Source organism: Rhyacophila brunnea, unplaced genomic scaffold, assembly GCF_057557595.1.
Source record: "Rhyacophila brunnea isolate RB1 unplaced genomic scaffold, BYU_Rbru_1.0 scaffold_144, whole genome shotgun sequence".
Classification (NCBI taxonomy): domain Eukaryota; kingdom Metazoa; phylum Arthropoda; class Insecta; order Trichoptera; family Rhyacophilidae; genus Rhyacophila; species Rhyacophila brunnea.
In genome coordinates this window covers 131,895-157,090 of record NW_028232800.1, presented here as the reverse complement: position 1 = coordinate 157,090, position 25,196 = coordinate 131,895, and the positions used below count along the sequence as shown (strand labels likewise).

Here is a 25,196-nt window from a genome sequence, read left to right as displayed (position 1 = left end):
AATTTTCCCCAAGCCTTCATTTATTTTCAATTTATAATTTTATTGAAATACTCTAATTTCGTTATAGATTTTTTGAATTAGTGTTTAGCTCGAGAGATTAAATATTTTTTAGCAGTATATAAAATCAAAAAAATTTACCCCTAATGTCTTCAACAACAGCAAATTTAATTTATGTGGTCAATGTGATTAAGACTACAGCTTTTAAATTTCCTGGGATTTTTCCGCTTTTGACAGCCATCTTCATAACAATGGTTTTTTCCAACTATTACGAATTAAAGATTTCTAATACTATTACTAAGCAAATAGCACCGTCTTTTGATAGTAGAGATAGTAGTCTTTTTAGCAATGGATTGTTCTATTATTTGACGTACTCAGTTTCTCATTATGTTCTAGGGGCTGTGTATATGACAATCTACCACTTTTTCGCACCATCTATCGAAGAGTTTATTACTAAGCAGTTTCATAGATCATACTTAGAATGTGGCTTTACAGAGTTTAATATCCTGGGCTCTGGTCGAATAAATACACAAATCATGAGGCAAACTGATTCTATCATGCTGTTTCTTGAAGATGTGGTAATCAAGATGGGGTATGATATTGTGTTTTATATAGTAATGCTCGTTTCACTTATCAGAAATATTAAAAACGGTCTAATCACCTCATTTCTATTTTTTGTACTTTCGACACTAATGTTCTTTGCTTTTGAAACAGTAGTATTTTCTACAAAATTGAGATCAAGGCAGCTGAGGGATCTTAGTAGGAGAATGAACAAGCAGCATGATATTATAAGAAACTATTCGATCATAAAGGCTTATAACAATGAAGATTTGGAAATTACTAAATTAGAGTCAGAAAGTAAAAGTTACACTTGGTCTTCAAGAGGATTTAATTTGGCAGGTCGAGCATCGGATTTTGTTTTTAGAATATTCATTTTACTATCTGCTACGATAATTTACTATGGAACGTTCCATGGAACATTTTTTAAAAAACTTTCCAGGCAAGATCTAGAATCCATTAGTTCTATGATGGCACTCATTAAGGTTAGAACCACCAAGTTGAAGGAGAATATATTTCGTGTTTCCGAATGTTATGCAGATTTATTGTCCTATAAACTTCCAGATTCAGAGACTCAAGGTGAGACAAATATCATGAAATGCCAAAATGGGATTGAGTTTGAAAATGTTTCCATTTCAAAGGGGGATGTTCCACTTTTCTTTAATTTCAGTGCTTTTTTCTCAAGTGGAGATAAAATTGCAATAACTGGCAAAAATGGATGTGGAAAATCATCAATTCTTGAAGCTTTGATGAAGTTCAATTCGTATGAAGGTTCTATAGAAATAGACGGCTATCAAATTTCCAATATTAATGGAAAATCTTTGAGAGATATTATTTCTTATATACCACAAGAATTTATGCTAATGGCAGGGACTGTTTATGACAATTTGACCTATTCAAAGCCTGGAATGACTGTTAGTGATGTCTGTAAAATTTGCAAGTATTTTGGATGCCATAGCTTATTTCAAAATCTTAAAAATGGTTATCTAACGAATGTTGGGGAGCAAGGTAAGTTTCTAAGTGGCGGGCAATGCCAGATGATTAACTTTATGAGAGGTGTTATTAAGAATGCTCCAATATTCTTCTTGGATGAGCCAACAAGTAACCTGGATGTTGAATATTCGGTTCAATTAATGAATATGATTTTTACCTCATTGGCTGATAAGACTGTTTTTATGGCTACTCATGATCCGGAACATCTGAAGCGCTTTGATACTATTCTTAACATAAGAAACAAAGAGGTATTCATATATAGGAATTATGAGGAATTTATTAGATCAGTTGATCCAAAGGATCTAATTTAATTAAATTTATTCCAAGGTTCTAATCATTCTAAATTCTCAATCCGAGTGAGTGGTTAATTTTCAAATATAGTTTAATTTTTATTCCTCCTTTGAAGTTTTAATATCTATTTTATTGGTTTATAGAAAAATAATTAAAATAGGAGTGGGTCTGATAGACAAGGAGATTTTAAGGAGTTCAAATTGTCTGATCGAGAACATGTTTCAAATATGGATCCATACCCCTTACTCGATGAAAACTAATAAGCTTCTTGACAGAAATATATTCAAGAAATATTTTTTGGAAGTGAAAAATTCAGGCTATTTAATATTTTTAATAATATGTTTTGCTTTGATGTCTACGTATCTAGAAATGAAAAATTCAAATTTTGTGAGTCAAATTGGAGATATCGATGATCATTTTTTTCACAAAAACTTGTGCAAATACATCTGTGAAAATCTTCTAGGAACATTATTTGCATTAATTGGGGCATTACTATCAAATGTTTTAATGGCCTCTTCTTTCAGAAAAGCGATGAAAATTTATTTTCTAGAATATATTAATTTGAAGTATTTGGACTTTAAATCAATTGGTGTAGGAACAATTCAAAGCGCAATTGGTCGACGATCTACAGCTCTAACCAACTTTTTAAACTTGATTACTATTCGTTTTGTGGTTAATATAGTCTTTTTGGGAGTAATATTATTTAATATTAGTATTTTCATGTCATTATATACAATTTCTAAAATTTTAGTTATAATGGGTATATTTATGATTGTAGTTACAATTATTCAAAACCGTAGAGCAACTCTTAGAAAATGTATCAATAAATCGACGGAAGATAACTACAACAAATCACTCGATATTTTAATTAACCACGAACGAATAATCTCTTTTGACAATACAGCGGTAGAATTGAAAAAATATCGTGAGATCCTCTATTCTCACCAAATCAACAGACAGCTTTATGAATGCTCATATGTACTAATTAAGTATATTATAAATTTGGGGCTATTATTTGCTATCTGTGTGCTATACAATTCAGTGAATAATTCCCCTGATATGAATGCAAATCACTTTAAAGCTTTAATTTTTATTACAAATCGATTAATTACTACAGTTTACGATATTCTTGCAGATTCAAATCGTGTGTATACAAATTATTACAATTTCTCAACTAGCAGACTTAAAAAAACTCAGTACAACCTTTCTCTTCGAAAATTTAGTTTATCTAAATTTGTTGATAGAATTGATATTGTTGATTTGACTTTTGGGTTTGGCAACAAGCGAATTTTCAGCAATATTAATTGTACAATCTTCAAAGGTGATAGGATTGCCATTTGTGGTCCAAATTCTTCTGGAAAATCGACTTTTGTTAAATTAATTATGGGGCTGTATGATTACAAGGGTAAGATTATTATTGATGGAATTAACCAGAAACTATTTACGGAAAAAAGTTTGTTTGAAAGAATAGGGTATGTTTCCCAAGAACAAACTCTTTTTAATACAACAGTTATGAATAATTTATTAATTGGAGAACCTGGTAGAGATTGTAGAAAGGTTTACGAAAACTGTAAACAATTTAATTATCATGAAATTTTTAAAAAGATAGGCTATCAAAAAATTGTTGGCCAGCTGGGATCTAAGCTTAGTGGAGGTCAACGACAAAGAGTTAATTTAATTAGGGCAGTTATTAAGAGCTCCGACATACTAATTCTAGATGAAGCAGCAGCTAGCTTGGATATTGCATCAGAAATGGAAATGATATATAATCTTAAAAAATATATTGAAAATGGAACATTAATTGCAATTGTGAAAAATCTTGATACAATCAAATATTTTGATAGAATTTTCTTTTTAGATGAAAATGTGTTTGTTACTGGGACATTCCAAGAAATTTTTGATACTAGTCAAAAATTTAGAAAATTTTATATGAAATCTCAGGGGATTTCTCAAAGATTTTTAGAGTGAATCGTTGACAGATAACAATATTATTGTAGTATCATTAAAATAGTGTTAATCAAGGATCATATTATTTAAGAATCCAATAAGAAATAAATTGATACTGAAGTTGAGTTTTCATAATCAGCTTTTCTCGATGAATTATTTATTAAATATCTTAATATTTCATATAGTGTATATTTTCAGAAAATTGCAATAGATAATTTTTCTTCGGTTTGATTTGGCTAATAGTTTGCTTTATGAAATTGTTTAGATTTTTCAAAATTTTTATTATATTTTAGCCCATGGAACAGACAATTCGTCAACTTTTTTTACAAACTGTAAATCCAAATACTGCAATTAGGAATGCTGCTGAACAACAACTTAAAATGATAGAAAAAAATCCTGATGCTTTGACCATTATTCAAACTAGATTAATGAATGATAGTGATTTAATGGTTAGACAATCTGCGAGCTTGTTTTTTGCTAATAAAGTGGTGGAACATTACAAATCAGAGGAATTATCAACCTTTATTTCCAGTTTAGAAGCTAATCTCTTGGTTTATTTGGGAATTCCAGACTCTTCAATACATAAAGCTTATATGAAGATTGTAGTATGTTTTTATGATAAGGCACTGCTATCCAAGGTTCAAGATTTTTTTCATAGGGCAGCGACTCAACTTTCTAGCCAGAACAATACAGAAATGCATGCTACTCTCGTAGCTTATGAAAATATTTTTGACTCTGATGGTTTAAAATATAATTTATCATCAATATTTGAAATTATCTTTGATCAGCATGGGGCAATGTTTGGCAATCAATTCTCAAATTCTTTGCAGACTAAAAATTTTAAGTGCTCCAGGATTTTCATGAAATTTATTACAAAAAGTTATATGCATTATACACTTCCAGACTATTTAGCAAATGAGGAGACATTTAAGATTTATTTCAAAATTGCAGTGGAAATTTTCACAACGACAGAGGAATCTTGTGAAGATGCTGTGATGTTAAAGAAGTGGGCCTTATATTTTCTTTATAAATGCTCTCAAAAAGGAATTAAGATGTATTTTACTAATCCAAAATTTGTTGGTTTTATTAGGGAAGCAGATACATTGAATATCCTCTCTACATTGTTTAAAACTGTTATTGTAGATTACTCTTCTGGTAAAATTGTACATGAATCCTTTCCAGTATATGCTGCGCAATTTTTCGATGTTTGTGCGTCAATATCAGGATCTAGGTTTATTGTTAAGGAGAATTGCCAATTTCTTTTGAATAGCTTTATAATTCCTGCATACAGATACGATGAAAAGCTTGAAAATTCTTTTCGGTTTAATTCTGAGGAATATCTGAGGGAAAGATACAATTATGTTACTAGTGAGTTTCGCAGTGCTATTCTAAGTCTTTTTGTAGAGATGGTTGGTATGGGTAAAGACATAGATTCCGAAATCATTAGATATTTACTAGAGAATCTTCATTCTCCAGCAATTGATCTCAAAGTGAAATATGGTATTATTGGTCTTTTAGCAGATGTGCAAAAGAATATTTTAAAATCCTTAAATGAATCTGGATTTTACGATTTCATCCAGACTGAAGTCTTTCCCATTTTACAATCTAAGCAATCATTTATGGTTTCTCAAGCACTCTATTTTATGAGCCTCTCTGAAAGCATTCAAATGGAAAATGAATCTACTTTTAATGCTCTCCACCGTGTGTATGAACTTATTGAAGTAGATGACGAAAATATTCGCGTTGAGGCATGTCTTGCAATGAATTTCTTTTTTGCCAATGCAAAATTAAATAATGCTCTGAAAGAAGTAATTCCTCGATTATTACAGAAAGTCCTAATATATTCCAAAACCTACTATTTAGAATCTCTTAATTCATTGATGGATTCGATTATTTGCTCTTTTACTGATGATGTTGCTGTACATGCTCCAGAATTTGTTGATTCGATTGTAGAAAATATTATGACCATTATGAGGAGTGATTCAGTCTCTGAGGAAGCATCTTTAAATATTGCCGGATATTTATCAACTATTGATAAATTGATTATGGCAGCAGATTCTAAGACCGATATTGTCCAGAAAATTTATAACTCTTCAAACAAAGTTATCTACAACATTTTCAAAAATTCCCACTTTGATATATTTCAAGAGGGTTTTGATCTGATGAACACTTTTTTATATTCTATGGAAAAGGTTGATGCTTCAGGGTTTGACATATTTAATGTAGCTTTAACTGCCGAAAAAGAGGAGTTGGCTTTATATCCCCGTGAAATATCAGATTTTATCGATAATTATCTGTCGTTTGGAAGGGATGATATGATTACTATCAACACACTATTGATAATGTACAATACTATTGAGATGTTTTTGGCCGAAGAGGAGGAAATGTATGATGAAGATTGCCAGGGTGCCTGTAGAATTATTGACTCTATGATGTTAAACTGTGGACATAAGATTCAAACTATAAATGAACAATTCATTCCTCATCTTATTTCAACATTGGTCAAAAAATTTCCATTTGTGGAGGACTTGGGGACTGAGAGTCTTATTCTTATACTTGAGGCGATAATGAATTGCTTTATAGTTTCACCCGATACTGTAGTGAGAGCTTTAGGAAGTTTTTACGGGAAGTTCTTTGAGCTAATTTGGGATAATGCTTGTTTTTTCAAGCGAGTTCATGATAAAAAACTATTCATTTTATTTATAGGAACTTTATTTAAATGTAACATCCCTATTAACTCCGGCAAACTTAATGTCGCCTTTGTAACAATTTTTAGTAGTTTGCCTGAAGCCATCAAAAGACGAAATACCTTAGTTGATGAGGAAGACAATTCTGAAGAGAATGGAAACTCCGACGAAATTGAAAGCTACATGGATGAATTACAAGAAGACATTTACTATTCCACCCCACTGGATAAATTTAATGCTTTCGATTATACGAGCTCAATGCTTTCTTCAGTAATTCCAGATTCTGTTGGAGCTAACTCGATAGGTAGTATGTCATCTTCACAGATACAAGCAATTCAGACAGTTTTGAGTATTAAACAGCCAATCCAGAAATCAATCAATTAAATTTAATCAGTAAACCATTCTTAGTTAATGTATAACTTTTCTTAAACTTCATTCAAATATTTCTTTAGTTTTTACACAGACATATAATGCTTATTAAACTCTTATCTTATTGTGAGTTTGATTTTTACATTTGAAAATATATAAGGTTTGTTTGTTTAGATTTGATTTATTTTGCAAACACTATTTTGCCCATGACAATAGTTACACTAACTAACAATAAAGAAGAGGTAAAGAATAGTTTTTATAATTCCAAACCGGATAAAATATTAGAAATGAATGAAAAGGACTTGGGAATTCAAAAACTTTATTTTGAAGCAGTGGCACATAAATCAACAGAAAAACAGTTAAGAAGAGTGATGTACACAATTTTTTCAATTATTTACTTTATTGTATCCACAAGCACATTTTTATTTCTGTATCGCAAGGATATCTATACACTTTATACTTTAGGGATATCTAACATTTCAAAGAATATTGTGATATATGTTTTAAGGGATAGTTTAATTAACTGTTGCATATACTTTGTGCTAATTCTGCTATTAAGAAAAATTGTATTATGAAATAAATACCATGTAGAAATTATTGTTTTGATTAAAATAATATTATAGATGGTTTATATATATTCTGTTTTGAAATTAAGTATATATTTCTATGGTAAGTAAAATAAGGTTTTTATTAACTAAAATCTTTTTTATTTAGAAACTATATAAGTATATTAATTAATAATAATTTGTTTTTAAAATTTACAAGGCATATATTTTAGTCAAAAAAGAACTGTATGATAACTACAGAGAATAGAGTATTTAAAAATGCAAATACGTAGATTATTATAATTCCTTTAAGCTGTGACCACTTTTTATTCAATATATTTATAGATAATTGGTATTTTGTCATAGTATTTTTCACTTTATAATGAAATTTTTTAATCCCCCAATGACCCAATATGTATTCAATACGGAGAAAGTAGATGATTGTAGATCTGGTATCTCACAAATTATTTCCAACATTGAAGTTTGTAATAAAGTTAGTGACTTCCTTTCCACAACATTGGGCCCTTATGGCCTGGACAAATTATTTTATGGATCAAGGACTCTAATTACAAACGATGGTGCAACAATATTAGAGAACATGAAATTTAACCATCCTGTGGCTAAAATGCTTGCATCACTAAGTAAATCTCAAGATTCTCAGGTAGGAGATGGAACAACAAGCGTAATACTTTTAACATCTGCCATTTTAAACTGTTTAAAACCTTTGCTCAAAGAGAAATACGATATTGATCTGATTAAATCCACTATGGCAAAGCTAAGGACAGACTGTGTAAATATATTAGAAAATTTGAAAATAGAGTATGACGAAGAGAAGCTATGTAAACTTGCAGAAACATGTATGACCTCTAAGAATGTTAGAAATGAAAAAAATCACTTTGCTAGGTTGCTTATTAAGGCTTTGAAATTGGATGATGATCTACATATAAATAAAATCAATGGAGCATCCCTCTCTGATTCATACTTAGTAGGTGGAATAGCTTTTGAAAAAACATTTACTTACGCTGGATATGACCAGCAACCTAGAAAAATTAAAGATCCAAAAGTTTGTTGCATAAATATAGAATTGGAATGGAAAAGTGAAAAAGAGAATGCAGAAATTAGAATTAACGGAGTCGATGAATATCAGAGTGTTGTTGATGCTGAATGGGAGATAATTAGGGAGAAACTTGATGATATTATCCACTCTGGCGCAAATGTTGTCTTAAGCTCATTACCAATTGGCGACTATGCTACACAATATTTTGCTAGACATAATATTTTTTCTGCAGGGAGAGTCCCAAATTTGGAAAAGTTAACAAAGGCTTTCAAGGGACGAATATCAAGCTCTACAAAATATTTAGATTTAGGAGCATGTGACTTATTTGAGGAAAGGCAATTGGGTAAAATTAGATATAATTATTTTGAAGGAAAAGCCGCCAAATCTAGAACCCTCATTTTAAGAGGACCTGGAGAGGACATTTTAAACGAAGTGGAGAGAAGCCTACATGATGCTATATGTGTTATAAGGACTTCATTGAAACATCGGAATATTGTAACAGGTGGAGGATCAGTAGAAATGGAATTGAGTAAAAGATGTAGAGATCTTTCAATGAACTGTGATGATGAATTAGTCTTTATCTACAGAGCAATTTCAAAAGCGTTTGAATCAATTCCTGCACAGCTTGCTAAAAATTTCGGATTAGATCCTATTATGACCTTACAAAAACTGAGAAAAGCACACATTCAGAATCCATATGCTGGTGTATCAAAATCAGATATTCAAGATATGGTGAATCTTGGTGTATTTGAGCCGCTTGAAGTTAAGAAAAATATGATAAAAGCCTCCTTTAATGCTGTTGAGTCAATATTGATGATTAATTCAACAATAATCTCCAAAAAATAAATTCTTTTTTAACTCAGCGTTTGCTTCCTATATATTATCATTATTAACATATAGGTTAAAAAATTTTGAAACGAGTTAAGAATTTTAAATACATTTGTCAGAAAATTAATTATTGTTACTAAGCAAATAAAAATCTATATTTAGTAGATTGGCACGTCATTAAAAACATCATAATATAATATGGCTATGTTTGTAAATATACCAATGCACCAATTTCTATAACACTTTTGTGTTCTTAACCATTTTTTAATAATTCTCTTTAAATTAAAATTTTATCTACAAATTAAATATTCTTTATGAATCAGATCTTATTTCTAAAATGCTTTTGTTATTTATTACCCAAATGTATATGACTGCAGTAAACTATCGAAGAAAATGTTTACTGCAAATGCAAGCAATATTAGGCTTATTGAAACTATCTCAATTGGACAGAAATGGCAGGAGAAGTTCTAATGTAAAGAAAAATATTTTTCAAAAAAAGATTCTTGAATCAATATTTAATATTACAAAGTACCCTTTTAGAGCCACTCAAGAGGATCTATCCTATATTCTAGACTTTGATATATACACAATAAATATTTGGTTTCAAAATCAACGAAGTTCGACAGATCACAAACGATCTGTAGAACCTAACAGATATTCTACAGCATTAGACGTCACTATTCCTATAGAAGACATATTTAGAATCATAAGAATATGCTTGAAAGCTAATTGCACGTCACCATTTTATAGACTCTTTTTATCATAAAATAAACCCTTTTCTAAATTTACTTTCAAAATAGCATAGTTTTTATTTGGGTTATTAATGATAGTACCATTGAAATATGCCAAATTATTATATGATTCAGCAAAATAAATCAATCTAAAATTTCTAGCACCGTGCCTTTATAAATTTGTAGTTATATTATTTAAAATAAATGTTTCTATACAGTCATTCGTTAATGTGCTCTTTAAAATCAAAAATATTAATCATCAATGGTGTCGAGAATAACAACTTCTATGTCTTCCAGATTGAAGTTCATATACTGTGCTTATACCAAGTCTCCACAGAAATTCTTTGCTAAAATTGTTGTTCAATCTTTCTATCAATTTACCCATAGGATGCCTCAAATTCCCATTGACATCGAATTTGATTCTCACTTTAACGAAACTGACAAATTTCTGGATCGAATTTTACAGTTGAAGCTTTTCCAAGTCCTTCATTTAGACTACTTTGATTGCTTAGATAATCTATTATTGAATAGGCTGCCTGTGTCTCAATTTTGTTTAAATTACACACCTCTCTATGAAAATATGTATTATTTGAAATTATACGTTTGTTATTCTCCCCCTTCAGTTTATGAAGGATCTTTGTTCGTGTATGATGAGAATACCTTTGATGAATTTATTGATAGATTACTTGCTCAAGTGAACCACCATTTTAATCAAATTATTAAACAAAATAGTGGAATTAATCGTTTCAGAAAGTATCTAAGTACAATTTTACAAATTGAAAAGTTGGGTGAAGCGTATTTCTACACAAACAATTTCACAGATGCGATTAGTATTTTTGAAAAAATTAAATCTCACAATCCAGAATATTATGGCAGGATAATTGGTATCTCGCAGATTTACTTAAATAATTTTTGTTCAGAACATACTGCTTTTGACATTCTTATCATGTACAATAAATTAGATAATATTTTTATGCTATCTGGTAATATTCATGATAAATATCAAAAAGCAGTCCATTTTTGGCTATCAGGGAAAAATATGAAAGAAGGCCAAAGCATTTTGATATTTTATAGATGTTTTAAAGAATTCCTAAATAGTGGAGACATTTCAAATTGCAAAATATACTTACATAAATTGAAAAGCGTTATCAACCGAAATCTTAACGATCAAAATGCTGTTAGGCATTTGATTTGGTCAAATTTAATGAAACATATAGAATCAGAATATTTTGATGGTTTATAGGATTATTAATAAATGATGATTTTTGATAAAAAGAAATAACAACGACAAGACATCCTATGTAAAGAATGGAGCACTCAATGGCATAATATCTGCCAAGTTCTCCACTTCCTTAATTAAAAGCAAAAGATGCGTTCTAACAAAATTTTCCATCTTAATTTATTATGAAGAAATCTTTTCAATAGAATCTAAAAATCTTTTGGCCTGTATAGCCATGTCAACTGGTGCACAATCTAGGCAGTTGATTCTTTTAATCATTTCACCATTGTACTGATCATCTTTTGACTTTAATTTTAAGGTATACTCTTTACCAATAACATCCTTTACTATTGTCTGAACCTCTGTGGGGTTTTCATCCCTCATTTCTTTCAAATTCTGAGCTGGCATATTGAATAATTTTTTTCCAATGTCATCAAATGCTGTCATCCATGAAAGACCTGTAAAATCGCCAGCATTGAAGGAAAGCATATACCTATATTCACATGTGTCATATGTGTAATTGCATCTTTCACATCGATAGTTTCCATTATCCTCCAATGTTACCTTCTTGTTACAACTTTCAGAAGGACATGATTCATAAAATAAATTGTCTTCTTTCAAATAGAGAATAGTACCCTGAATATATCCATATTCCTGGTTTCCATCCTTCAAATCAGCCATAAACTGTGTCTTAGGAACTGCTTTCTGTCTCTCTATTACAATATCCTTTCCTTCCCTCTGATACCATGCAAAAAGTTCAATAGCCTCTGGTATATCCACATTTGTAATAACTTGGGATGATGCATTTGTAGATAAATTTATTCCATTGTATTCTCCAACCTTAACATTTTTTAAGCAAATTACAATATCTTTCTCCAATTCCTCCTCCGCCTTTGCTCCCCACAAAGTTAATCTACAATTTCCAGTTTGATCAACAAGTGTCAAATCTCTCTTAGTGATTTCTTTTCCTGTATTTTTTGCGATAACTGTATTAACAGGAAACACTTCCTTAACTATTCCTATGACATCCACAATATTCTTGGCCATGGAAAGTGTACCAATTTGCTGAAATGTAAATTTAAATAGCGGAATTTCATCATCCTCAATAAGTTGTATTTCGGAATTCCTTTCCAAATGTATTTCATAGTCAAAGTTATTACTAGTATATTGCTTATTGGCCATCTTTACTGTACCGTGAGATAGCATGAATACCTTGTTGTTTTCTATAATTGGATAAAAAATATCCACTGCCTCAGAAAATGCTACAACTTTGCATTGCATGGAATTATCTGCAATTTCAAATGAAAAAAGTTTACCCTCTCCATTTTTAGAATTAAATTTTCTAATATCAGTTTTTGAAACTACTCTACCCTTAATAACCCATCTATTTAGAAACGGATTTATATCTTTTATAGGGGTAAATCCATCATCTGCAATACTTTGTCTTTTAGCGGATGGCAAATCCGAGATGGTTTTCTTTATAGCACCATTTGTATTACTCGTGTTCACCGTACTGGATATTAAGTGGGTACCTATATTTATTGGGGTTCCTAGTTCGGAACTACATGCTTCATACTGTAAAATGCTTTGAATATACATGTAAATGTTTTGATCTTTTGGACGTATACTAAAAATACCAACTTGAATAATATGGTTCACATTGGCAATTCCTTTGTCCAATTGGGCACTGATATCACTAGCAAATACGGCCTTCATATAATATTGGCCATCGCTTACATTTGCTTTAAAGCGTGGTTTGGAATCTCCTGTAACAGCTACTTTACTGAGAGCGGTAAGTTGTAATATTGGATTTTTAAATAGTGGATTATTCTTTTGAGAATTAAATAACGCCGATACTGTTCCTGGAGTTAGATTCATTTATGGGGAAAATAAAGTAAAAAATGTAAAAAAAGGCGGGATACAGTCTAAATACAATTATACATATAATAGAATATAGCATCTAGGTCTGGATCCGAGTATATACAATATTCACATACAATTAAATATATCGAAAATTATTAATTCTACCACAAATGCTTATATTATTCAGCCTTATAAAATTATGTGCAGGAATACTAGATTTTTCTCTATTAGATATTATTCTTGTAATATATCGATCAAATGAAAAAATATTTGTAGCAACAAAATTTATTCTTGTGCGCCTTTCTTTATTTGTAACTTCATTAATCAATAAAATCCCAGCTGGGAATTATCTTTAGGTATTTTAGTTTTTCTTGTTGCAAAAAGCCATATGTCAGAGGAGAATAAAGTATATATACTGCAAGGATTGATGATACAAATAAAGTCAAATAGTTGTATTTGATCTTCTTCATATTTATACAAATTGACAGAATAGCATAAAAATATGCTGGAAAATAATGATGAAAGTATAATACTCTACCTACTATGAAAAAGGGAAAATAGTGTAACATCCAGCCAAATACACATATATATGATTTGAAGGCTGTTTTAAAGTGATTTTTTTTTGTAGACCAAGTGCTAGAGACATAATCATCTGTGGATATCGATCGTTTTCTACATCCGGCCTTCTCCATTTCTAACATTTTAACAAAATTTGATATTTTTCTATTGGGTAGCTCAATATCTGCAGCCATTTTTTCAATTTCAGCAATTACACAAGATGATATCAATTCAGATAAAAACCTAAATATCATATAAATTATTGAAATAGAGGAGGCATAAAGTAGTAAGGGATTAAAAAACATATAGAATTTGTAGTCATTTCCCCATTGAGACATTCTAAGCCCCCTTAGTAAAATAAACCATTCCCAAGGATCTGAATCTATTCTATTTCTTTCCAAATCAGGATCGGTTACAAAAGAGTTATTTACTTTGTACATATGGACATTTAATTCGATCAACTTTTTAAGAAAATTTGATTTTAAATGCCCATGTTTGACATTTTGCTCACTTTCAGCAAACAAATTTTCATCTATTGTAAAAATACTATTTTCTCCATCCTTTTTAGAAGTGAGAAAAATCTCACCCTGCTGAAATCCCCAATTGGGATACTTTTTGCCACTCTTTGATAGATATAATCCCGTTGATTTATTTTTCAAATAGAATTTAGTGAACAACGAAGTAATTAGACCTGTATCTTTCTGTAAGTTAATATTTTCTAAATCAATCTTCCCATTCTGTATGAATGTTTCTTTAATCCCTTCTACTATCCAAACAGATGATTCATTTGGACTTTCTTCTTTACAATATACTCTTATACCTTTTTCCATATATGAAGGTTTCTTATCAGTTGCTAAATAACCTTTTGTCTCACTATGCAATATTACTATTTCATCACCATTTCTCAAAAAGCCAGTAACTTCGGAATCTTCTACTTTTTGTAAATAAAATGAATTATTCTCATCTTTATGTGCATAGAATGTCACTTGATATTTATCAGATATTGTAGAGGCATTATTGGGCAGTGTATTGGCCAAACTATTGTTTTTGATTTCAATAGTATTTTCCATAGCAGAAGTTTTCAAAGATTCATCGTTATGAGTCTCTGTTTCGTTTGGATATGGATGCTTATGCGAATGCAGATATCCTCCTTCTATTTTTAGAGTGATTTGCCTGCCAAATGATATATATTTCCAATAATCATTATAAGAGTTATTTTTAAGACTTAGATTGAAATTTAAAGAGAAGCTTCCTGCATCTGGTGAACTTTCATTTACAAGTTTAAAATGAATTGTAAAAAATAGGATATAAATGAATATTGGAGAAATTATTAAAAAAAAAGCACATTTCATAAACAACCTGATAAATTTGATCAAACTATCCATAATTATTGAGTTGTATAATAAATATATGATGTAAATGCCAACATACAGGGTTGTTAAGCAGCCAATCCATTTAACAGACAGTACGCATCCAATAGATAATCCAAGCCAAAATAAACTCCAGTAGCTACCCTTAGACTGAAATCGTACAAAGAAATATGTAGTAGCTGCTGTAAAGGCCAATAGATGTGAATCCAATAAAATAATTCTAGAGATAGAGGTCATTCCATTATCAAAAACAAACAATAGTGAGAGAATACTACTACGTCTTACTGAGAAGTTGGATTCTCTTAGTATTAAATAAGCAAAAAGTGGTACAAGTGAGGCTATTGCCGCATGAAAGCGTCTCATTCCCACATAATCAAATTTATCTGGAAACTTATCTGATGATTTAAATGAAAAATCGTTTGATTGTCCATAAATGTAACCACTGGTTGCTGTAAGCATTTTTCCTAATGGAGGATGAACATCAAAGTAGAATTTTCTATCTAAGTATGCTTGAGAAAAAACGCCAAAGTGTGCTTCGTCCCATATTACAAAATTCCCTTTTTCAATCCTATGAATTTTTACAGAATAGGAAATTAAAAAAATAAGGAATGGAACTATATTGTTTATACGCATAAGTTGAAGAAACAAACAATTATTTTTGGCAAATAATTTGTTTGTTTATGCAAATAAAGTTGTAATCATTCCAAATAAATATTTATATGTGATCATGAGGTTATTCTAGTGCATTGGTTGTGTGAAGTTCAATAAAGTTCTCTAGAAAAGTTAACTGACCACAGATATACAAACTAATTACCTTTAGGAGAAAATATTATGTGAATATACAAGAATAGTACATAGCAGTCTAGTATTACGCTTATTCATTATAAGGTTTATCAGACATGGCTCTCAAAAGACATTATAGTAAAATATTTCCAGAAGGAATACTTAATAAGTATAAATATCAATAATTGCAGCTCAACTTGCTGTGGCATAATTACTATACATATATGTTAGTTAAATCGTTTTGCATGGAATTTTGATTGATTAAAAATAGCATTTATTATAGTGAAAACATATTCTAATCCTATAAACTTTGTAAAAACTGTATTCTATTTTATTTGTATTTATTCTTTCACGAACCTAATTTTATCTTCTTCTAATTGTTGCAAGGTCCATTCAATCTTTTTCCTATCTGATGTTTTTATTATTAGTTTTTGGTTATCTGATTCTAATATTGTTCCACGAATCTTTTTTCTTTTATAGGCACAGATTATTCTCTCTCCTTTTTTAAATGACAATAATCTCTCTGGTAAGTTCATAAATTCTTCATCGATGTCAAATAAGTCTTCTTCAGCGTTGGCTGTGCATTCGGTTTTCATTTCAATGGATCGAAAGTATAATTGGTTGTTTCGTGATCTTTTCTTTTTATTTTCAAAATAGTCATTGAACGGCAATTCCATGTCCAATTCGTGTTCTATTTTATCTATTTCTTTCTGAGTCTTCAGCTTAGCTTCATATTCAGCTTTCGCTAATTTTAATGCTCGAATTGTATTTGTACCTTCTTTGCAGTGTTTAATAAATATTGGTATTTCTAGTTTATTGGGATCATTTTTCATAGAAAGGGAGAAAATTAAAAATATTTTCGATAATAAATGTTTGTAGAGGTATGACAACTATTGAAATTCTAATGGTATTACTTCAGTCAAATTATTAAAGCTTTTAATCATAAAGATAACTTTATGGAAAGCCAAGAAAAAACTTATAGGTTCGAACCTATAATATGCAATAATTTATTGGTTTATTTAAAAGTCTTTAAGATCTTACTTCTAAATCATCTATGAATATTAAGTCTATTTGAGAAATTGATTTTATAAATATTTATATGAAGTTAACAAAATCTTATCAACCTTTAAGAAAATAATAAAGAATGTAGAACTCTTTAACCATTTAGAAGTGGATCTAAATGAAATACTTTTGGTTTATAACCTCATAGGTTACTACCCATCCATGGAATATTAAATATTATATCCAGGGTTGGCTCAAATACTTGACGAAATATTACAACTATTTAGCAAAAATCTTCTTTAGTTAGAAATGTCTAATTCAATTCAAATTGCAAAGAATTTTTTGTCTGAACAAAACATCAATTCTTCTATGAAATATTATGGGAGATTATTCTTAATGTAATGATCATAGTTCATAGCAAGTAAACTTAATTTTGTAGCTATTGAGGCTATTTCAAATGCATAGAAAGTTCAAATATTTTAGTTTCATTGTTTGGGAAATATTTTTGAATCCCTCAAATGTCAGACTTTAATTCACAAGTTTATCATATCTTTAATCAGGATGGAAAGCTGACTCAAATAGAATATGCTTTAGAAGCAGTTAATAATTCGTTTCAAATAGTTTCAGTTTCATCTGATGAATTTATTGTAAATGTAAGCAGAAAATTGACGGTTCCTATGCTTCAAGAAGATACATTCTCATCGGTATTTAAAATAATAGATAATATTTATTGTAATATTACCGGTTTACCAGCAGATATTGATTTTGTAATTTCTAAGGCAAGAGATTTGGCTTCTTCCAAAGAGTATACACTTGGATTAGGGCGAAATACAATTAAATGCCGAGATTTACAGAATACTACCCAATCGACTGGATTGCTCACTCCAGATATTTTCATAAGATCTCTTGCTGATAAATTTCAGTCATACATCCAGAGAAGTGGTGAGAGAATACCCGCATTTGCAGCAATGATATTTGGTTTTGAAAAAGACAAAACCAAGCTTTATTATACAGACCTCTCAGCCATAGAGCTACCATGCCATGCAATGTGTGCAGGTGAAGATTATCATAAGATGATTACCTTTTTAGAGAAAAACTACACTCAAACCCTGGATAAAGACCAACTTATTAAAGTAGCTGTTGGTGCACTATTGCAAAGTATTGGTAAGGAAGCAGAACATACGGAAATTGAGATATCAGTGTTTTCTAAAACTGGATTAGAATATCTTCTACCACAAGAAATTGATGGTTATTTACAGGCCATAGCTGAGAATGAATAAATGTTTCATTTAGATGCTAGGGATATATTCAAATGATACCATTAAGTATAACCAAAAAGAATGATACCAGCTTGGTATAGATATAATAGAGCCACAAATTTATTATTTTTACCATAAACTACCACTTAAAATCTTAGAATACTACGATTTATTATTTTTTTTTAAAAATCCCAATAATGTTCCTTGCTTCTTGGAATCCTGCTTAAACTTCTTAGCCTCAGGATTATGTTCTATGGTAGCCTTAGTTTCAGCTGCAGTTTGTTGTAATGTTTCAATTGGAAAGTAATCTTTTAATGTAGCCAATTCTTTATCGCTACCGAGAAATTCTATATTAGTACATTTTCTAGTTACCTTCACTATGGTCTTTGCTATTGGACTACTCAAATATTGGGCTGAAAAATATAATTTATGAGAGTTTGAAGCTGGAATATCATTACTCTTAGAAAAAATAATTTGGGGAAGTTTGTCCATCTTTGGGTAAAGTTTAACCAAAAATATAAACTTGGGTTATATATCAGAAACAAAATTCTCTCCTTAGTGTGCACAAGATTAAGCTCATAAAAACGTATTTATTTTGTTTGAAAATATAAAAGTGGTTTGAGGATAATAAATTGAAATATGTTTATAGTTTTCTACTCAAAAAAATTCATTGAAAACCCTTATTAAAATGCCAGGACTTATGAACTCTTTCAGTAATGGATTTAGAAAATTTATCGAAGTAAGTAAAAAGACCTTGGACTCAGACAATGATTTATTTCTATTATCTAGAATGATAATAGGTAATAAACACTCCACGAAATGTTGTTTAGTATCAAATCTTGTGAGTAAAATGTGCAAGAACCCATTGAAAAGCACTGAAAATACATTAGACTTCATTTTTACAGAGAAATCACAATTTGAACTGAATAATATTTCCAATATTATTAAAGGAGTACAAGAAATTGTATTCGATGAAAAACTCACTATTGAAATATCAGAAAACAAGCAAATGCTTATTTTGGATTTAGAAAATCTGTTAAAGTTAGCTCGACTTCAAAATTTCGCCAAATTCTCAATAAATAAACATTTTCTGAGAGAAAATGCTGAATTTGAGTTATCATTGCTTCTTTTTAATTTATCCAATTATTACCACTTAATTAGTGTATCGGATAGTGTTTTGGAAAACTCAGTGTTGTATTCCAAGATAGATCCGCTTTGTAGTATTCAAAGGCGTATTTTTACAGGAAATAAAAAAAAAATAGAAATTACAGGAGATAGAAGAAAGTTAGTAGTTATTGGGAATAATGATGAATATATATATGATGGAAATGTCATTGACGTCTGTATGGTGGATGGAGATTCTACTAAAAAGCCTATTTTTACCTTATTACATTTTCTAAATAATCTACATTTTCAAAATCTTAAAGATTTTCGTCCAACGATTAAATCATATGCTAATAAAAATGTCTTGAACACATTTGAATCCGTTCAAAAAACCTTATATACACAGAGAAATTTACTGAATAGCAGTAATTTTATACTTTCTCTGGAAAAGATTAACAATCAAAAAATTTGCGAATATAAAAAGATTACAGAAATAATTTCAAAAGAAAATAGTAAGAATTATTATTCTACTACATTGAAAAATTTGATTGTGTTTTTAAAAAAGTGTATTATATAGTTTTAAATATTAACAGATGTGATAACAATAAAGGAATTGATTTTTAGATAATATGGTTTGCATCAGTATTTCAAAGCTAATAATATGAGGATATATGGAATGAATCATTTATTGATATTTTAGTTATAGATGTTATTTTATAATATATAAGCAACACATAAATAGGAGGAGGATATAGACACTAAAGTTAATGATTACTAACCAATAATAGTCCATACTTTCATTGTAATGAGATTATTAATCATAAGAAAAGTGTAGTTTCCCAAATAGTTTTCAATAGACTCTTTCCAATGCAATAGCAAACTTTATTGCTATTCCTAGTTGAGTTTTAATATAATTCATTTTGAATGTCTCCGAATAATGATGACTTTTCACAAATATGAAGAATCAATAAAACTAAGATGTGGTTTGACCTATCGTGTTTTCAAAAATTAACCCATAAAATCAGGATAAAAATACAAAAAAATTGGAAAAATCTAATATATTCGCTTTATCCAAAAAAATTTGTTGTGGTATAATTAGAAAATGTAGATCCAAAACCATCTTTATCTCCAAATACAAAATCTGTAGTATATAATGTAGAAAGCAATGGGGCAGAATCTATATTAACTGTCTCTACTATGGGTTGGATGGGGGGTTGGATGTTTTTTTTTTCTAATGCAATCCAATCGATTGAATCGAAGAACGGATGGGATCTAATTCCGATAATATCATCTTCCTCTGCACCTAAACGATTCTGAACAGATAAAAATCTCAATATTAAATTTTTAAGATCTTCGTCTAGAAAATCCGGAAATTCTATTTCATGGCATTTCATAGCATACATAGTTTCTTCAACTGTTTCACCACCAAATGGTGTATAGCCTACAGCCATAAGATACAATATTATTCCCAGGGACCAGTAGTCTGTTGCCCTAGAAAAACCTCCACCATTAACAACATCTAGAGAAGAAAATTCTATATTTGCAAGCAAACTTTCATTATTTTCATTTATACAGTTGCAAAAATTGTAGCTTAGCTTTATATGACCATCTTCTCCCACGAAAATAGTTTCTGGGGTTAAAAAAGTATAAATTTGTCCCTTTGTATGCAAATAGTTTAGACAGCAAATAATTTCAGCAGAATAAAATCTAACCATTGATATCTTAAATGGCTTAAATACAATTCCATTATTCAATAGTTTAAGAGGTGCATATTCCGTCATGTAAAATAAATGATCATAATCTTGAAAAGCAGCAACTTGATTAATCAGAAAAGGATGTCGTAAATTGGATCTAATTGCCAATTCATTCATTACAAGCTCTTCATCGACAACATTTGCTACCAAAGTCTTTTTATTCATTACACGTAATTCGAATTTTTTTATTCTCTTGATATTTGTTTCATAGTATACAAGAATTGAACGATAAAATTCGCCTACTCGCAAAATAGTTAAGCATCGTATTTCATTTTTGTCAATCATACTATTTGGGGAAATTTTAGATTAAATATTCAACTGTTTTTGAAAGCAAATATTTTCGAATATAAGCATCGCGACCGCTATATTATTAAGCATTTTAATCTGATTTAAAGCTCCCAATAGTATTCAATGATACATCTTAATTATCATCTGTTGCCAGTGCAAATAAATCGTTTCGATAAAATTTTGTAAAAATTTAATTCTTTAAGAAACTAAGCATTAAACCCATGCATATGAGTATTGCTTTCAGATTTACAAGTTATAAATTGAAATTATTTGAAATTTAAACACATGGCGATGAAATCAATAGCTTCTAATAGGAGTTATACAACTATTTTTATCAGACTTATTTGGATGAATGTCCAAATTTTCCATAACCTCAGTACTAATATTTTGCACTTTCTCAGATCGTTATTAAGTTACTTTCTGAAAAACCTACTACTTAAAATCAGGTATTCAATTTCCCAATATTTTATAACACACAAAGAAGATTTTAATAAGGGTTAAAATTTGCCCAAAATGGAATAATTTGACAAACAAAACCTTTGAATTATATTAGGATTGAAACTATAACCAACAAAGATCAATACTTCAATTAATATATTGGCTTATATGCTGATTTTTTCAATTAAAATATAAATAAAAAGGTTTATAAACCTTATTGTTATTGGTTGATCATCATTCGTTTAGAGATTAATATAATGAAAAGAAAATTACAAAGATTATTTTTGATAGACTTCTTCTCTTTATTGACATCTTTGCCCATATTTTGATTAAATACAATCAAAAATATATTTGGCTTTATGTTGTAATTAATATTTTAAAATATTTGAATCCCGTAGTTTTGAACTCAAGATTTGAAAAAATAATTAATATTCCGTTTTAGGCATTAAAAATCGATTCGGAAATATAAGGATTTGATTATGAGATATTTATTATAAATTTTATTAAATCATCTCCTTAGAATTTTTCTCCTTTTTTGAAAAATAAAATTTTTACTTCTAATTTACCCCATGGATCAAGTAACTCCAGAATTAAATCTTGATAATACACTTCCAACAGCAGAGGAGTTTGGTGAGAAGCTTAAACAACACAAGAAAACCACACTGGGCAATATGTTTCCAATATTGAAAGAAGAACGGGCAAGAGTTACAATTGCTTTTGTGAATTATTTTATCATCGGATTTGTATATGCTTTTTTGAGATTATATAAAGATAAGGTTATTTATAACTTTTTAGAGGCTAGTGCAGTAAATTGGTTGAAGCCAATCAACACCATTGTATCTTTAATTCTCGTCGGGTTCATTCAATCACTTATGACAAAGCATGGTGTAAATGCCGGTGTGGCGAAATCTCTTTTGTGGATGTCAGTTTTTATGATAGCAATGGGCGGACTTATGTTCATTAAAGATTTCCCATATGTACAACCGAATTCATTGATGGGAAAGGAACTTTTTATTGGAAAGACAGCCGAATTACGAACAGTTGGGTTCTTTAAGTGCCTTGTTCTTGTTTGCAACAACTGGGTTATGTCATTATTCTATGTAGTGTCTGAAGTATTTGGCTCAACTGTAGTGTCGTATTTATATTGTACCTATATGAGTTATAATACCACTGGAGATCAAAACGGTCGTTTTTTGAAAATTATTTATATCGGAGCCAATTTGTCTCTTTTGGTATCGGGACTTGCTTATCCTTTTATTGCTAAAAATGTTTTGAAGGGACTTTCATATGCAAATACTCAGATTGCTTATTCGGTAGTTTTCTTATTTTGTGCTATTTGTTTTATTGCCAGTTATTTTATCATGCAATACAATAATAAGCTTTTTTCTGTTCCTTTGTTCATTGAAACCTCAAAAACTCAAAAAACAACCAAAAAGAAAGTTAAGACAGGACTTAGTGATGGGCTTGTAATGGCCATTGAAAGTAAGTTATTAATGGCCATGTGTGCCATTACACTTTTTTATAATTTTTCGAATGCTGTAAATTCTGCATTGACAAAAACAACATACAAATCAGTTGGTAATTATTATGCTATGAATCCTTCATTAGTTAAGGATGGGAAGGAACCATCACCTGTTGATGAGATTGCAGGAAAATATCAAGGCTTGGAAAACACGTGTGTTTCTATAATTGTTATTATCATCATGTGCATTCCAATTTTTACGACATTGTTTGAAAAATTTGGTATTGGATTATTTGGATGTATTTCTATTGTAATCAGTGCAGTTGCTTCCATTGCGGCAGGGTACTTTTCATTGTTGAATTATCCTGGTGATCATAATGGTAAATCTCCAATTTTTGGATATTCATTGGCTTCAAAAGATAAATATTCTTTTGATCTTGAGGCTATGTCAGTTACATTTTTTAATGGAGCTATTAAGGTTGGTAAGTATGCTTTCTTTGATATTATCAAAGAATCAGTTTCTATGAAAATAGATTTAACATACAGATCGGTTTTCAAGAGTGTTTTTGATGGTGTATTTGGTAAATTGGGTAAATCAGCGGGCTCAGGCTATGGTATACTTATCAGTAGTATTACTGGTATTGATGATGCTCGTTACTATTCACCACTTACTACGGTAGTTGTTTGCTCTTCATGTATGGGTTGGGCTGTTGCTATTTATTATCTTCATTACAACTACCAAAAATCCGTTGAAAACGATTCTTATATGTCTCTTGGCTTTTCTAAGTCTTATAATAAAGAAGAATAAATGATTTCAGTTAAAATTGTATTTGGAAATTTAAGTAATGTGTAATGTGAGTGAGTGTATATTATAGACTTTTACTACCTTACCAATATATTAGCTCTTTTTGGGAGATGAAATTTCGGGATATATCGAGTCTACAATGAATCTGTGCTTGCTGATAGATACATCTTATATGTGATTGGAATATCTTAAATAGTCATAAATTAGCTATAATTTTGGTTGTAGTACCATTTAAATCTGTAATATAGCCAAAATATTCGTTTAAAAATTGTAATAGATTAATAATAAGAAGCAAATAAATGATATTGCATACTATACTTATATATTAAAAATAGTGGCTGCATAAAAAATATTTTTTGATTCATTTAGTATAAATTCTTTGTACTATCTCCCGGCAATTATATTTAAAAATTGATGTATTAAAAAACATCTACTATAAGAATATGTTTATTACTTTAATTGAACCAATTAAACTATTCGGTAAGAAATCTCAAAATTTCGATTGAAAATCATCACAATCAAAGGATATCCATTTCCTTTTCATTATTTTTGTTACGAAATTTCAAATTAATAAATGTTTTCTTTTCGACAGATTCCTTATACTCAAAGTGTAAAAAATAAATAGATAAGCTCCAAATTCCAAGAATTAAAAAAATAAAGCATGTCGAAATTGGTAACGAATATCTCAAATCGCTAGAACCTGTAATAAAAGTTATTAGAAAGCAATACCCAGATCCTGTACACCTACCACATCTCCCGCAGATACTTTCCATTATTCCTTTAAAAGTAGTTCTATACAATGGATCGATTTTTATTGAAATGGCTTCCTTAATTATATCAAAAAATGCAAATTTGCTTAATTTTATGGCCATGGAATAGAAGGCGGCAGTTCGAACTTCCCAAACAAACAGTTGTTGGTGGGAATTTGAAAAAGTCAACCCAAAAATTACCGGCTTCCCATTGTTTCCCTCTGGAAAGTTCCATATGGCGAAAAATAAAGAATTGATTGTACCTAGAGCCACAATTAAAATTGAGATACATCCGAAGGTTTTTACGCCATATGTATCAAATGAAGTTTGAATATATGGAGCCAACAAGATACCAAATGAAAGTATTCCAAGACATATAAACTCAATAGAATCATAAAATCCACCAACACTTTGAGGAGTTGTTGGGAAGTTAGGAGAGGGTTTTTGGGTTGGATTCAAGGTCAAAAAATTAGCACAGGCTACATAGCTGGTTTTTATCACCATTGAATAAATATAACCAGCTACATTAAAGCAAAAAA

The 25,196-nt window shown here is 29.8% G+C and overlaps 2 protein-coding genes across 2 annotated transcripts; one reads left to right on the top strand and one right to left on the bottom strand.

Annotated features, from left to right (window-relative positions):
- The first annotated feature begins 7,790 nt into the window (after nt 1-7,790).
- On the top strand, nt 7,791-9,290 carry LOC147075456 (uncharacterized). The gene has a single exon (XM_085942454.1). It carries the CDS (start codon nt 7,791-7,793, stop codon nt 9,288-9,290), a length of 1,500 nt encoding a protein of 499 aa, XP_085798580.1.
- Nucleotides 9,291-11,405: 2,115 nt separating this feature from the next.
- LOC147075455 (uncharacterized) lies at nt 11,406-22,212 on the bottom strand. Its single transcript, XM_085942430.1, has 2 exons — nt 22,208-22,212; nt 11,406-12,606 (listed from the first exon to the last, which is right to left on the bottom strand). Exons 1-2 carry the CDS (start codon nt 22,210-22,212, stop codon nt 11,406-11,408), a joined length of 1,206 nt encoding a protein of 401 aa, XP_085798556.1.
- Nucleotides 22,213-25,196: the final 2,984 nt, after the last annotated feature.

Excerpts from the sequence above, each read along its gene's own strand:
- LOC147075456 (XM_085942454.1), top strand. The coding sequence starts at position 7,791 with ATGACCCAATATGTATTCAATACGGAGAAAGTAGATGATTGTAGATCT.